This window comes from Poromitra crassiceps, assembly GCF_964638095.1.
Source record: "Poromitra crassiceps genome assembly, chromosome: 16".
Classification (NCBI taxonomy): domain Eukaryota; kingdom Metazoa; phylum Chordata; class Actinopteri; order Beryciformes; family Melamphaidae; genus Poromitra; species Poromitra crassiceps.
Genome location: NC_139645.1, coordinates 22834745 through 22849744, shown reverse-complemented (window position 1 = coordinate 22849744; position 15000 = coordinate 22834745). Strand labels below are relative to the sequence as shown.

General features: G+C 42.8%; 2 protein-coding genes across 2 annotated transcripts in view; one reads left to right on the top strand and one right to left on the bottom strand.

The window, feature by feature from the left end:
* Window positions 1–15000, bottom strand: part of LOC310791526 (synapse-associated protein 1-like) — a gene marked incomplete at both ends in the record, with an annotated part of 582682 nt that overhangs the window by 94566 nt on the left and 473116 nt on the right. The gene's annotated exons all lie outside the window — the stretch shown is intronic.
* Window positions 3202–11159, top strand: LOC310790992 (synapse-associated protein 1-like; the record flags this gene model as incomplete). The annotated part of the gene is made up of 9 exons (XM_083652716.1): window positions 3202–3403; window positions 3877–3995; window positions 4632–4698; window positions 5414–5487; window positions 5990–6129; window positions 7038–7189; window positions 8404–8453; window positions 8544–8697; window positions 10933–11159. The coding sequence occupies 9 exons, from the start codon at window positions 3202–3204 to the stop codon at window positions 11061–11063; spliced, it is 1089 nt and encodes a 362-aa protein (XP_083508842.1). The 3' UTR covers window positions 11064–11159.

Here is a 15000-nt window from a genome sequence, read left to right as displayed (position 1 = left end):
CCCTCTCTCTCTGTCTCCCTCTCCCTCCCTCCCTCTCTCTCTCCCCCCACTCTCTGCACCACTCTGAAGTTGAACACAGCAGAAGAGACACAATACACATTAAATAAATATGATCAGTAGGCGACACAAGTCATGTTTCTTATGATGTTCAGGAATGGAGATGACAAAACAATTCTTATCTGAACAGCAAAGATGATATGAAGAAACACTGACTCATCTCTTGTCCTACTGTCCACTTCTATCATCTGAGTGGCAGCAGACTAATTTTCTCTCTGCTCTCAGCTTCCTTCAATCCGTCCCTGGTGCTGTGATTCATTAAAGAAGCAGATAGGAAATGTAATGGATCAGAACATGATGTCCCGTCATAGAAGGGATTCATTTCATGTGTTCTGGCCCATGTCAGTTCATTTAGCTTTATTTACCATAAGAAATAAGTCAGGAATAATCAACTCCTAGATGTGACTTCAGTGATTTTAATGCACAATGTGGAGGCAAAGAACCAAAGTGCACTTGGGAAACTGACTAATACTTGGAACAATGGTTACCAAACACTGCAAGAAAGGACGGGTTAGAACACAAACTAGCATGCAGGAGAAGCAAGTTAAAACTCACCATGCCTAAATACAAGAAAGCTTAAGATGGCACAGCAAACTTTATCATGCACTATAGAAACTAGGGATGGCACGATACCACTTTTTCCATATCCAATCCGATACCGATACCACAACCTTGAGTATCTGCCGATACGGATATCAATCCGATCCGATCTTTTTCCCTCGCTTATACAAGCTGATAATAATAAATTTACCAATGCACTTTGCTTAACCCAGCCATCTAAACAGCATGTTCAATCTGTGGACCAATATTTATTCCCTAAATGAAAGGCCCAGAACATAGACTCAGTAATGCACTAATGCTGCTTCTTTTTAAGCCTTCTCTCTCTCCCTCTCTCTCTCTCTGTCTCACACACACACACACACACACACACACACGCACACACACAGTCAGTCCCTGGTCTCCCTTACTTGCGTGGAACACGGTGGAGGGGAATTTACGCATCAAGGTGTTTGTAAACAGGGACACACGTGCTAATCTAGTTTTATTTGGCGTTTTCAAGGAAGATGCGACTTTTGGGATGAATTATAATGAAGGACTGACACATCTGCACTTTATGATCGCTGCTGAGGCAACTTATTGGTGTGAGTGTTCATTAGGATTTACTTTGCCGAGCGTTCATCTCCCAGAAAGTGCGTAGATGTGACTTCACCTCTTGATGGGAATGGTAACATATTGATGGTGATATTGTGATGTGTTGTGTGTTGTGTTTTTGTTTCTCACCTTAGCTTGTTGGAGTGGATCTCTCCCTCTCGCTATTGCTGTCTGGTTGTTTGTTTGGGGCTCGTGGTCAGATATTGATATAATTGGGGTCATATTTGGTGTGATAAGATCAGAATGTTATAACATTGTAACCTTCAAACCTTTATGTATTCATAAGACTGAACAGACATCAGGGTTATAGTTGAGATAAGCAGCCAACTTACTAAGACAATTTCAGGTTGGGGTTGGGCTCGTGCCCATACTTGCAGTCAATGGGACGGGACGGGCCCAGACAGAACGGGCTCGGGTCGAGTCGGCTTGTTTTTTTGGGGGGCCTGATCTAAGATCTACCGCTCAGCTCATAGAAGCTGAGGTAGTGAGTTGAATAACGTTACGGTGCTAGAAGAGGAGAAAATCCAACTGGGAGACTGTCTGCAAAGAGTAAAGAAAGATCAGGTATGTATGCCATGACTCTACACACACACACACACACACACACACACATGCACACACACACACACACACACACACACACACACACACATATACACACCACACACACGTGATGACAACAAAACAGAGATGCTCACAAGTTATTTTTTGCAAGTCCAAGTCAAGTCTCAAGTCTTTTGGTCACAAGTCTAAGTCAAGTCTCAAGTCTCTTAGGGATGAGCGTTCTATCATCTGCTGGATGCCATCTGGTCTGCTTAGAACACTGTGGGCACAGCTGTGAAGCGGAAAGCGCGCGGCAGAGCTGGCTGAGGACAGACGGGTCAGAACACGTGCGCGGCGTGCAGGGCCCAGGCCCGTGATGAGGAATGAGGATGATGAGCAGTGGCTGGCAACGTGTATAGAGAGGCAAAGTGACTCACTTCTCTGGTACAGCGCTGAAGCAGGAAGTGACGTTCACTTTGGCTCTCTATAGGTAGCTGACCTGGTTTTTCTTCCTCAACAGGATCACGTCTACCTGATCAATATGCTCATCTCATTGGTTATGAGCTAAGGGACATAACTGATCCTAGATCAATATGCTCATCTCATTGGTTATGAGCTAAGGGACATAACTGATCCTAGATCAATATGCTCATCTCATTGGTTATGAGCTAAGGGACATAACTGATCCTAGATCAATATGCTCATCTCATTGGTTATGAGCTAAGGGACATAACTGATCCTAGATCAATATGCTCATCTCATTGGTTATGAGCTAAGGGACATAACTGATCCTAGATCAATATGCTCATCTCATTGGTTATGAGCTAAGGGACATAACTGATCCTAGATCAATATGCTCATCTCATTGGTTATGAGCTAAGGGACATAACTGATCCTAGATCGCTACTCCTACTCTGAGATGCTTGATAAATATGGAGCATAATGTGGTGATGTGTCACTCCTCAGCATGTTTAATAAAGCATTTGCATAATAATATATGTCCGCCCATTGGCGGAGATCATAATTACAGTCATCAGAATAAATTCAGGTTAAGTGCTTCCCATAGACAACCAGTGTAGAGCAATAAATATGTCATCAAACAAACCGAATGATATCCATCATATCAAAGATATACAAGCCTGATTTGATATCAGATTTTTAATCATAGTCAATATATCAGTGTTGAGTCAGTCATGATGTCATTTGGCATGTTAATTTGGCTAACTAAAGCCATCTTACCACCTCTGTGGTGTGTCCCCTCCTCCCTCCTCCCTCCTCCCTCCTCCCTCCTCCTCCCTCCTCCCTCCCCCAGAGGAGCCGGCAGACTGGGAGAAGGAGCTGCAGCAGGAGCTCCAGGAGTACGAGGTGGTGAGCGAGGCCACAGACAGAGACGAGCAGTGGGACCAAGAGATCGAGAAGATGCTCCAGGCTGACAGCAGCTAGGTTGAAATGTTGAAAGGTTTTGGGTCGTGGCTGGGCTTGGAGAACCCGGCGTACCCAAAGAAGCGTGATGACACGGACAACTTAGCCGAGGAGCGAGAAGAGAAGGTGGTCCAGGCACAGAACGAGGTAAACAAACAGCAAGCAGCCCAGGAAGATGAGCCAGCAGCCCGCCAGGAGAACTCCGAGCAGCCGGGGAGAGGACTGGGCGGTAAGACTACCCTACGTGCTTCTTAATCATCTCTCTTTTAGATGTGGAACTCGTCATCAGTTAGTCAGCCTTGCTGTCCTGGTGTAACCTTATACATGAAGATAATGTAATTTGGTGGAAGCAAATATGGTATAAGTGCTTACAGTATGTTGTGACTCTTGTGAGCATGGGTGGCCCCAGTGGGAATCAAACCAACAACCATGACAGTGTTAGTAGTGCTACTGAGCTATGTTACACAACCATAGGTCCATTTAAATAAACTGCATTCTGTTCTGCGTGCTCCTCCTGTGTCGCTGTAGCAATGTTTTGATGACAGGTCTGCTACACAAGAAACCTTTTCATCAAAGTACTGTACAAGTCAGAGTCGAGTAGCAAGTCACCAGAACAAAAAGTCAAGTCTCATGTTTTCTCTTCATGCATCAAGTCAAGTCTCATGAAGCCCTAATCCCGTCCTCTCCCTCCTCTCTTTGAAGACTACATCTTCAGTTTTGCCTCCAATGCCACCAAGAAGATATCGGAGTCTGTGGCAGGGACCGCTCAGACCATCAAGAAGAGCGTGGAGGATGGAAACATCGACGGCATCATAGACAAGGCACGCTGCTCTCTGCTTCTTGCACGGCGACATCATCAACCATTTGTATTGTCCTCATATTCACATAATATTCTTCATGAGGCAAATGGGACACGCTGATGATGTACCTTGATAAATGTAGTCTATTGTAGTGGTTTCCAAAGTCTGAGACTGTGGGCCTCCCCTCAGACAAAGCCACCCCCCCTACAGACACTCGATAATTAATTGAGCCAAGATAGCCTGATATTGCTGTAGCTTGTTTGACATACTTCAGACGACACCAGATACATAAAAATGCCTGTCATAAGGTCTGCCTGAAGGAATTATTTGTTTCTGACTCTGGGAAAGTGGGGAAAACTGTAAAATTCCCAAAACTACTGATTATCTTAACTATTTCTTTAACCAAATCACACAAATTTAGACTATTCTAGGTTTAGGTTTAGGTTCTATGTGATCTCCTTTTGAGATATTTTCTTCGCTGCCATTCACTGAGCCTCCCCTGAAACTGTCTGGAGACTCCCTGGGGAGGCCCGCCTCCCACTTTAAAAACCTCTGGTCTATAGATTCAATTTTTACCTCGTTGATACAATATAGGTCCCTTCCTTCTTTGAGTATGTGTCTGTCTGTGTGCTGACCTGTGTGTTTGTCTGCTTCCAGACTTTCCTCGGAGACTTCCAAAAGGAACAGCAGAAGTTTGTCCAGGAAAATAAGGCCAAGAGATCAGGTGGGATGCACAGCAATTTGCCTATTTCACACCCCACCCAATTCACCCAATTTGTGCCTAAAAGGCAGGAAGTAAAACAGGTGCAAGCAAGACATTGATTAAGGTTTCCAACTTCCAAATCCGTTTAGGTGTTCCAGTGCCGTGGGTCTAATTAGTGTCTTGCTTCCACCTGTTTTACTTCCTGCCTTTTAGACACAAAGTGGGTGAATTGGTTGGGATGTGAAATAGGCTAATAGTCCCAAAACAAAAGAAGTTTGACATCTGAAAATCTTCTGAGGCCACGCCCACCCAACGTTTTAATCACAACTCTGATCAACACACCAGACTAAGATGATGTATTTCCAGATATATTTTTTATTTCATTAACAGAGCATGTGAACTTGGACATACGACAAATTAATAATCATCCATCCACATACAAAAACTGAGGCAAAATACCCAAAAGCCAGATTGCCAACATTTTCTCCCCCTTACTCATCAGAAGTATTTGTGTGCACAACACATTTGTTGAGACAAACTGTGATAAGCAACAACACAAAAATACTCAACAATCTATTAAAGCTATTTAGGCTGTAAAAAATGCTACCGGAATTTGAATGTCTGGAGCCCCTAGATTTTTGTGACATCAAAGTGGGGTCACAAGCCAAAAAAGGTTGGGAACCCCCTGCCCTAATGTGTGATGAGTGAAGCTGCCTGTGCTGGCGTTTGTGCCCAGATGCAGCGGTGCCACCCTGGGTCGGCTACAACGAGGAAGAGACCATCCAGCAGCAGATCCTGGCTCTGTCTGCCGTGAGTCACGTACAGATCCTACACGATGTCAGCATGTGTTCTCTCATGTCAGTTATAACACGGCTTTGTTGAAAGCTCATCTCTGATTGGCCGATAATCGCTCTCTGTGGTCTGTTTCACACCTGATCCTATCAGTCTGCAGTTAAAAAACATCTGGTCCATGAAGCGCCACCTAGTGTCTAAAACGCATTAGTCTTTAGCTGCTGCACACGGTCCTGCTGGAGCATTTATAGGCAGAATCTTGTCAATCACATTAGCTTATAATCAGATCATTTAAAGTCAACATTTTATTTCAAATGATTCATGTCCGATATTTTCCAACTCTCTTGACTGATGCCGATACCGATATTATTATTATTAATATTTATATATATATATTTATATATATATATATTTATATTTATTGATTGATTGATTGATTGATCGATTGATTGATTGATATTCCTGATATATGGTGCATCCCTAGTAAAAAGCAAGGCGCTGGTGATGTGTCTTCCTGTAGGACAAGAGGAACTTCCTGCGTGACCCCCCGGCCGGCGTGCACTTCTGCTTCGTCATGGAGGAGATGTACCCTCTGGCCACCGTCATGCTACAAGAAGACCAGCTGCTCAACCGCATGCGCTTCGACCTGGTCCCCAAACAGTCAGTAGGCCGTGTGTGTGTGTGTGTACGTGTGCGCGTGTGTGGTCTAATTAATGTCGCAGAGTTCCCACAGTCATGCAATACCTGGAAAACTGGAAAAGTCATGGAATTTCAATATTTTGTTTTCCAGGCCTGGAAAAGTCATGACATTTGTAAAATCATTGAACGTTTTGGAAAAGTCATTGATTTTGTTGTGTGTAATGAAATTAATTGTTATGGGTAATCTTTTTTTTTTATAAACATTTGAATGGAAAATTCATGATTTCTTTTCCAATAGCTCCCATGCAATGTGACCGACTGCCTCTAAATCAATACCAGATTATTACTAGACTGGACAAATAAGACACACCTCATTATATTTGATTTGAGTGATTCTCAATCATGAATTTTTATGGAAAATTCATGATTTCTTTCAATAGCTTCCATGTAATATGATGCCATGACTAAAGCACTAAAATTCCAAGTGCAAGTATGTTCCGCATATTTTAAGTCTGTTAAGCATATTTTAGACCATGGGAAAAAATACTAAAACTGAAAGTATAATAATAGCATTCATATTACAATAATCAAGAATGATAATAAAAACAACAGTAATAATACAACATTTATGCATATTAGTCCAGAATTTTATCAAAATACCTCACTCAGTTTAGGACGTAAGTACCCTAAAGCTTTATTTTTTACAGTATGGCACCTTTCAAAACCCCATAGACATAATGTAGTATTGATCAATTCTACAATTAATATGTGATCAATAAAAATCATTATAACCATGGTATCAGATGTGGACGACAGTGATTGGACGATATCTGACTCTTATTTAGAGCTCAATTATTTTGGTTTCTATGTCAATGTAACCCTGGTCCGGTCCATTATGATGACTCACCTGTGTTTGTGTTTGTTTGTAGTGTGAAGGAGGAGGCGTTCTGGAGGAACTACTTCTACCGGGTGTCTCTGATCAAGCAATCGGCCCAGCTGACGGCGCTGGCAGCCCAGCAGCAGCAGAGGGAGGAGGGGGACAGAGGGGCCAGTGTCTCCCCTGAGGACGTCACCTTAACAGGTTAGAGGGAGGAGGGGGACAGAGGGGCCAGTGTCTCCCCTGAGCATGTCACCTTAACACCTTAAGTGCCATAGCCGAAATAATTCGTCTTACATAATCCAGCGCTTGAGTGCCAGAGCCGAAATAACTCGTCTTACATGTTTTTTTGACGGTGGGACATCAATCAACCCCTTTTACATCTTCCAGATAACTATTTGGAGCAAGAGCATGCGTGTAATCTATTTTACCGACCACTAAGTGGCGACAGAGACCGAGAGAAGTCACAGCCACGGGACAAAAGCCAAAAGCCACAAAAGCAGCCGCCTCCCGCGGAAAAGCCCGGACACACACACACAGAACGGACAGAGATCCCTTCCCCCCAGAGCCGCGCAGCAACGCGCGAACACACACACACACACACACACACACACACACACACACACACACACACACACACACACACACACACACACACACACACACACACACACACACACACACACACCGCGGGAGAAAGCCATTCAAGGAAATGGCGACGCGATTTTACAGTAATCCGTTTCAGACTCGTCTTGCCCGACAGGCAGACAGGCAGGCAGGCACGCAGACAGACAGGCAGGCAGCACAACGCGCTTCTGACACGCCCGCTGAAGCCAGGAGGAAGGAGGAGAAGACACACGGAGGGAGGAGTTTGAATGAGAGGGGTGTTTCCTGTTGTTATGGAGGAAATTACTGTTCAAAACTATTGTTTAGAATGTCTGACGGTCTTACTGATGCCAAAAATGAATGGTTAAAGTGACTGTTTCACAAAAAGCCATTTATCTCTGAATAAATTTCCAGACGCTGAAACCATGCTGTACTCAACGGCTAATATCTACATAACTACTAACTCTGCAAACTAACTCTTTTAGACAGAGAAAGCACACATTCTATTAGTTATTTTTAGATGATTGGTGTTCATGAATTCTTAACAGAAAAGAATCCTCGGCTCTTCTAAAATGAGCCAGAATCGTCAAAAACACCCCTGGCACAACTTACCTACAGGAATGAAAACATGGCTGGCATTCAATGTGTTAATGTATATATATATATATATATATATATATATATATATATATACATACGGTATATATATATATATATATATATATATATATATATATATATATATATACAGTATATACACACATATCATTCATATCCTAGCCACTAAATAAAAATATATAATTTCTTTGCAGAAAATGTCAGACCAAAAACCCCACCTGTTTCCATCAGTGACATGCAGAAGGTAAGAGTGCTATACTGTGGATGTGGTGGTTGTGTATGCTCAGTATGTATACAAGTGGCTGAGGAAGAAGCTCTCTGTTTTCAGTCCCAGCCGGCCCAGGAGGAAGAGGAGGACATGTGTTCGAGTCCCGGGGTGTCGGAGTTTGTGAGCGACGCGTTCGACTCCGCCAACATCAACCAGGACGACCTGAAGAAAGAGATGGAGCAGCTGGTGCTGGATAAGAAGGACAGCCCCTCTCCTGAAGGTCGGCTTTCTTACACTTTTGTTTCATCCTTTAGGGAACTGTGTGTCTGTTACATTTCTTAACACATTGAGTGCCACAGCGCTTCAGTAAAATTGTCTGGAGCCTGTGCCAGATTCACTTCCATTCAGTTGAAAACAGCTATAGAATTTTTTCTATTAGGGCTATATGGACAGGGCTGGACTCTAATGAAACATTGGACACTCCTGCTTCTTTCAAAGAAGAAATTTTGTTTCTAGACAGTTCCATTATGAAATGACAGCCTCTGAAAGAAGAGCACTTTCAAGGGTTTTCTGCTGTCTTTTTTTACTTTTCAAGATAAAGTCACTTTTATGAATACTTTTTGCACTCTAATTTCAAGCACATTCACTGACTCTGGCTAATATTTTCTGATGTAGTGACATGGTGTAGTTCTGTGCAGCCTGCGTGCCCCACCCCCCTCTCCTTCCCTCTCCACCACTGAGCTGCGGGCTCCTCCCCACACGCACACAGTCTATTTTCGCGGCCTCCGTTTTTGCCCCGGGCGGATCCCAGCGCAACAAGGAAATGGCAAACGGGACTGCAGGAAGAGGTTTGGCCGTTCGGCTTCGGGTGCTGCCTTTCTGGCAGGTAATCGTGTGGAGGAACTATATGCAGACGGATGGACAGAGGCAGAAGAGCTCAGTTGTGGGCGCGGATCGCAGCCAACTGTCAGCTGCAGACAGAGCAATCTATATGGCTCTGGCTGCAGCATGCATCGGTTTCCCCTTTGATCACGGCTTTCTCCGCTTTCTGCTGCACAAAGTAAAGGATCTGAGGTGGGTGGCGCAGCTCCCGTGTAGATTTTTAAGGTGGCGCCGTGTGATCCCTTGAAGGGATTCATGCTCACTGGCTGGGTACGACCTTAAACAGCAGAATTATGGAATAATATGAATTATGATTTTAGGACGTCCACAGACGTCCTTGGCACTTCTCGTTACTTTTTTTTAGGACGTCCACAGACGTCCTTGGCACTCAATGTGTTAAGCTGGAAATGAGACCGATATCGTTTTGTTGTGTTGGTATTTCTGATGATTTTCTTTTCATGTTACAACATGTAAGCTGAAGAAGTAAGTTATGAACCAGGGAACCACTCTCTCAACAGAAGACGGCTTTAAAAGAACACTGTCAATCTATCGGCATTCAAGCTGCTGATAAAGACGATATTTTGTGCCGATGTTGCAGATTTTTCATTTAAAAAAAAATCCAAAAATCAGAAGCACTCTTGTTTCCCACCAAATTTTTTATTTGGTAGGGTGGAAAAGCCTGGGAAAGATCATTGAGGCCAAAAATGTAATTAAATGTATATTAATAATAACAACAACAACTCTACTACTACTACTACTACTACGGCACTCGATAGAGCGCATCATACCTCCGCCAGCCTTTCTAAGTGTCGTGGTGTTACGTGAATCCGTTTAGAAGTTAGGCTCCTTTTTGTGATTGCCACGCCCCCTTTTGGTCAGTGAACGCAAGTTGAAAACAAGAGCTTTGATACCGGAAGCGAGGCGATATTACCTTCAAAATAAAAGCGCTAATTTATTAAAACCAATAGGCTACATAATGCTGCTGCTGGGTGTACAGACCAGTCAACTCACTATGGGTTAAAATTGGCTTTTCGGAGGCACAACATTGTATGTTTATTTACAACAGGTTTCTCTGCAAATGTTTTCTTTATGTCCTCTTTGGTACTTGGAGGATTTCGGATCACACACAAAACATTGCGACAGTACTTTGATTTAAATGGCATTATTTTGACGGTTATAACCGGACGTTTCTGTTATATTCTGGCTGACTTGACGCTGCTGAACCTGTGAGCAAATCTCTTTTAGATTTAGATTTCTTGTTGATGTTGTAATGCAATTGAGTCTTCCCTGTCTTTTATTCCCGTGTGCCTTGGTATCAGAAATATAAATATAGTGTATAAAGAATAAGCAGCTAGTTGGCTGCGTCTTGGTGTGGGCTAAACACTGGATCAGCTTGTCATAGTTTTTTCAATGGCTATTATGATATCCATCATATCAAAGATATACAAGCCTGATTTGATATCAGATTTTTAATCATAGTCAATATATCAGTGTTGTGTCAGTCATGATGTCATTTGGCATGCTAATTTGGTCAACTAAAGCCATCTTACCACCTCTGTGGTGTGTCCCCTCCCCCCTCCTCCCTCCTCCCTCCTCCTCCCTCCTCCCTCCTCCTCCCTCCTCCCTCCCCCAGAGGAGCCGGCAGACTGGGAGAAGGAGCTGCAGCAGGAGCTCCAGGAGTACGAGGTGGTGAGCGAGGCCACAGACAGAGACGAGCAGTGGGACCAAGAGATCGAGAAGATGCTCCAGGCTGACAGCAGCTAGGGGGCGCTGCCTCTCCTCTGCACAGTCACTGATTTGCTGCCCCCCCTCCCCCATGGACGACTAGCAACCCATGCTGCACAAAGGGACTAAATATGATTCCCCTCTATATGTATATGATTACCATCTGTCGACTTGTATCCATGCTTCCGTAACTCAGGGTTCCTACGCAGGTCTGGAAAGTGAATAGTTTGGGGATTTGAAAAAAAAGTCTGGGATAAGTATGGAAAATGTTGTAGTTCAGGTCCGATACACACAATTCTAGCTATGATCTTGGTCTAGACCCACTTTGAATACACAGCTTGTGTTGTTGTGAAGAATAATGTTCAGATAGAGGGATGCTCTTATGAGCCAGCCACTGTCAGCATGCATTATATCAAATAGCTGCACCAACATCACATCTAGTCAAGAACATCTGCCATATGTGAAAGAAAGCATGTAGGAACCCTGCCGATCATCTCACATATTCTGATATTTCTTCATCAGACCATTGACTGATCTAGATCTAGATCTGCGTTAATCATATTGAACACCAGACAACATCTTCAGAGGAGAAAGTATCTGATTTTCTTTGATTGAAAATGTGTAAGGACCCTGGGACCTGATACACGTTTGAGATATGATTATATCTTCTTGCTTTGCCCTGTTCATGAGAGCCATGTACTGAGGCAGAAAGCCGCTAGAGGGCGCTCCAGTACAAAGTGCCAGGCACTTTCTTCTGATGGGGGGGGCTGTTTGAAATCCTAGATCCACGTCTGAGTTAAGTATCTTTCAGCTGCTGCTTGCAGGTGGTTTGTACAGTAAAGTCTGTAGTATAGTTACAGTACAGTAGAGTCAAATCTATGTCGATAAAGAGGATTGATTTGTGGCACTTTGCACAGCAGCACTTCAGACACTATTTCCCTTTCATTCTCCTTTCACATGTTTCTATTTCATTTGGACAAAGTTGGAAATGTGCGCATGTCATTGTTCAGCTACAAGGCTTGTTTCTCTGTAGCTGAAGTATTGTACATGTGTTCTCTATTTGATCTTTTCCTTCAATAAAGATTCAAATCTGTTACAAAAGCAACCAGTAGACTGTGGGTCTACTTGATACATACACGGTGGAAATAATGAGTTCAGGGAGTATGGATGGAAATTAAGTTATAGGACATGTGTGTATGTGTATATATATATATATATATATGGTATATATATATATATACATATATATATATATACACAGTATATATGCCAGAAGGTTTGTTCAGAGAACCATGGGATGGGGAGCTCGTCTTTGGAAACTGTATGGAAAAGGGTGTGTGTGTTTAAAGAATCCCTGGCAGGTGATTGGATGAACCATCTGTCTATCATTGCTTGCTTCTAGCTGTCATCACCTAAATCCCGCCTGCAGCTGCCTCTGGAACTTGTGATTGGTAACCAGGGTTGGGAAGTTTATTTTAAAAATGTAATCGGATGCAATTAATAGTTAGCTGTCAAAAGTTTTAATCAGTAATCCAAAAAAGTAATGTAACTGATTATTTTACTTTTTGATTAGTTTTGAACAAATGTCCTCCTGCATTTGACTACTGGAGCCCCCCCCCAAATAAAAACCCAACAACAACAACAACAAAGAACAGCTTTGCTAATCTTGTCTTATCTGTTTCTCAATAATAATATAATATATAATAATATAATAATCATGTTTGCATCTTTGGATTACAGAGAATCTTTTTCTTAGAAACCCAGTCATTTATTTCCAGTGTTGGGCAAGTTACTTTCAAAATATAATATACTACATATTACTAGTTACTTTGGTTTGAAAGTAATAAGTTACTTTACAATATTACTTTCTGTGTAGAGTAACTCGTTACTTATTACACTGCTTTTGCATTACTTTTACCAAAATAACAGCAGCAGCAGAATGACATCGCAGTCCCGGAACCACCCAGAAAAAGAATTTAAACCGTCTTCAAGTCAGTGTAAACAATCCAAAATTGGAAATTTTATTCTTTTCCTTTGTTATTGTCATCTATAGTGGGGGTTTTTCCCCCATAAAAACACAGTTTGATTAGGAAATGATTGTATCTTTATTTAAATATGTGCTTTGATTTAAAAAAAACTAACTCAATTTGTAACTTGAGTTACTTGACAACGTAACTGGTATAATATTACTGAAATCCTATAAGTAATAAGTTATATTACTGACTTACTTCTAAAAGTAGCCTAATATATTACATGTAATAGGCTATGCTACTTTTGTAGTGAGTTACCCCCAACATTGTTTATTTCTTGGCTGCACTCACTGGTCATTTCTAAGAGCCAAGTGTTTTTAGGTGTTATTTATTTTGCACCTTAAGATATCAAACATAAAGTAGACAATAAAAGAGTCAATATTTACAGTGCACAGCGAATTGGATCAATAAATCCACAATCAATACAATCTACAATACATGTAATCAGTTACTTTCCCAGCCCTGCCGCGTCACCAGGCTCTCTCAGAGGGGAGAGCATAGGGGGAGAGAGAGAGCCTGGCAGTTACTGAGGCAGGAAGACAGAAGAAGACCCGCCCCCGTCTTCCGGTGGCCTGTGTGCTGCAGTGTTTTCCTTCCCCCACAGAAATGCAACAGCAGGCAGTCAGTCGCTACGAGTTAGAGACAAAATAAGAAGCATGGACAAACCAAACGAAGTGTTTGTTTTGAGCTAACTCTCGTTACTCGCGTCGCCCATGTTTTCTAAACGGAACGCAAGAATTGAGCGGAATATTGTTACTGAAGCACAGCACGGTCTTCCGCCCAGAGCCGGAAACACTCGGAGCGACGTTTTGCTCATCATCATCCAGCCCTGCTGCCACGACACTTCTCTATACAGGCTGAGGCGGAGCAAAGTAACTGTTGACAGTGGAAGTAAAGTGTGTCGCAGTTCAACTCAGAGTCACACCGACACCATTTTGAGAGAGCAGAGAGAAGACGCAGGGTGAGTGTTAATACTACATGATTATTCCTGTTATTATTTTATTCAGGGATGAAACTAGTCACCTTTAGGTGTCAGTCACCTTCTCGAACTTGTGCTGCTAAGTAAGTGAATGGTTTCTGAGTGGTTTAGTGTCTCTGCCCTGGCTGATATCTGTCACCTTTTTCCACTGTCTGAGTTCACATCTGTTGATTGTAAAAGTGTCTGAGTCAGTTTGTTACTGATCGCAGGTGTTTTACTGCGTTCACCTGCCTCTTTTCCTCTCTCTCAAAGTAACGCTCATAGAAAAGATGTAACAGTGAGATAATGGCGTCAGTAAAACAAACAGGGAAGTTGATGTGGGCGGTGGCCCTGTACTTCACAGAAGACCGACATGACGCAGTTTATTAAACCGTTAAATTAACCCAGTTTTATTCCATCTGTGTGTCTGAGACTCTGCGAGATGAGCGTCTTTCAGTCACATGACTCCTCATAAAGAGAGAAACGGCTTGTTGACTTTCTGCAGGCAGATCAGGACTTCAGAGCGAGGTGGGAACATCGACATATATATATTTAATATAGCTCAATGGGTGGTAAACTAATCTGCTTCATATTAGGTCTACAGAGGGCGCTACTAACTAAGATGACATGCGTCGACTTGCCTACAGAGTCAGACTGCTGTGTTGCGTTTGAGTCATCCGCCTCTCGTCTCTGAGGGCGGGTTCACCGGGCTGATTTCTCATAAGCCAGCAGTGTTTCACTGAAATCTGTAACCACCGTGTGTGATCACAGAGGGGCGCTGTTGCACATGTTCTGCACATTTAGGCACCTGACAGTATCCACCCGACACTACAGACAGACGAGGATCTGCTTGAAAATGAAGTCATTCAAGACAAGTGTTGATAAAAAAAGAAATAATGAATGAAGCTTGTGTGTGTGTTGCTGTATATTTGGAGGTGGGAGAAGTCTCCCGCTAGTGTTGATGTCCAGTGTGACTGTGATGGCAGAG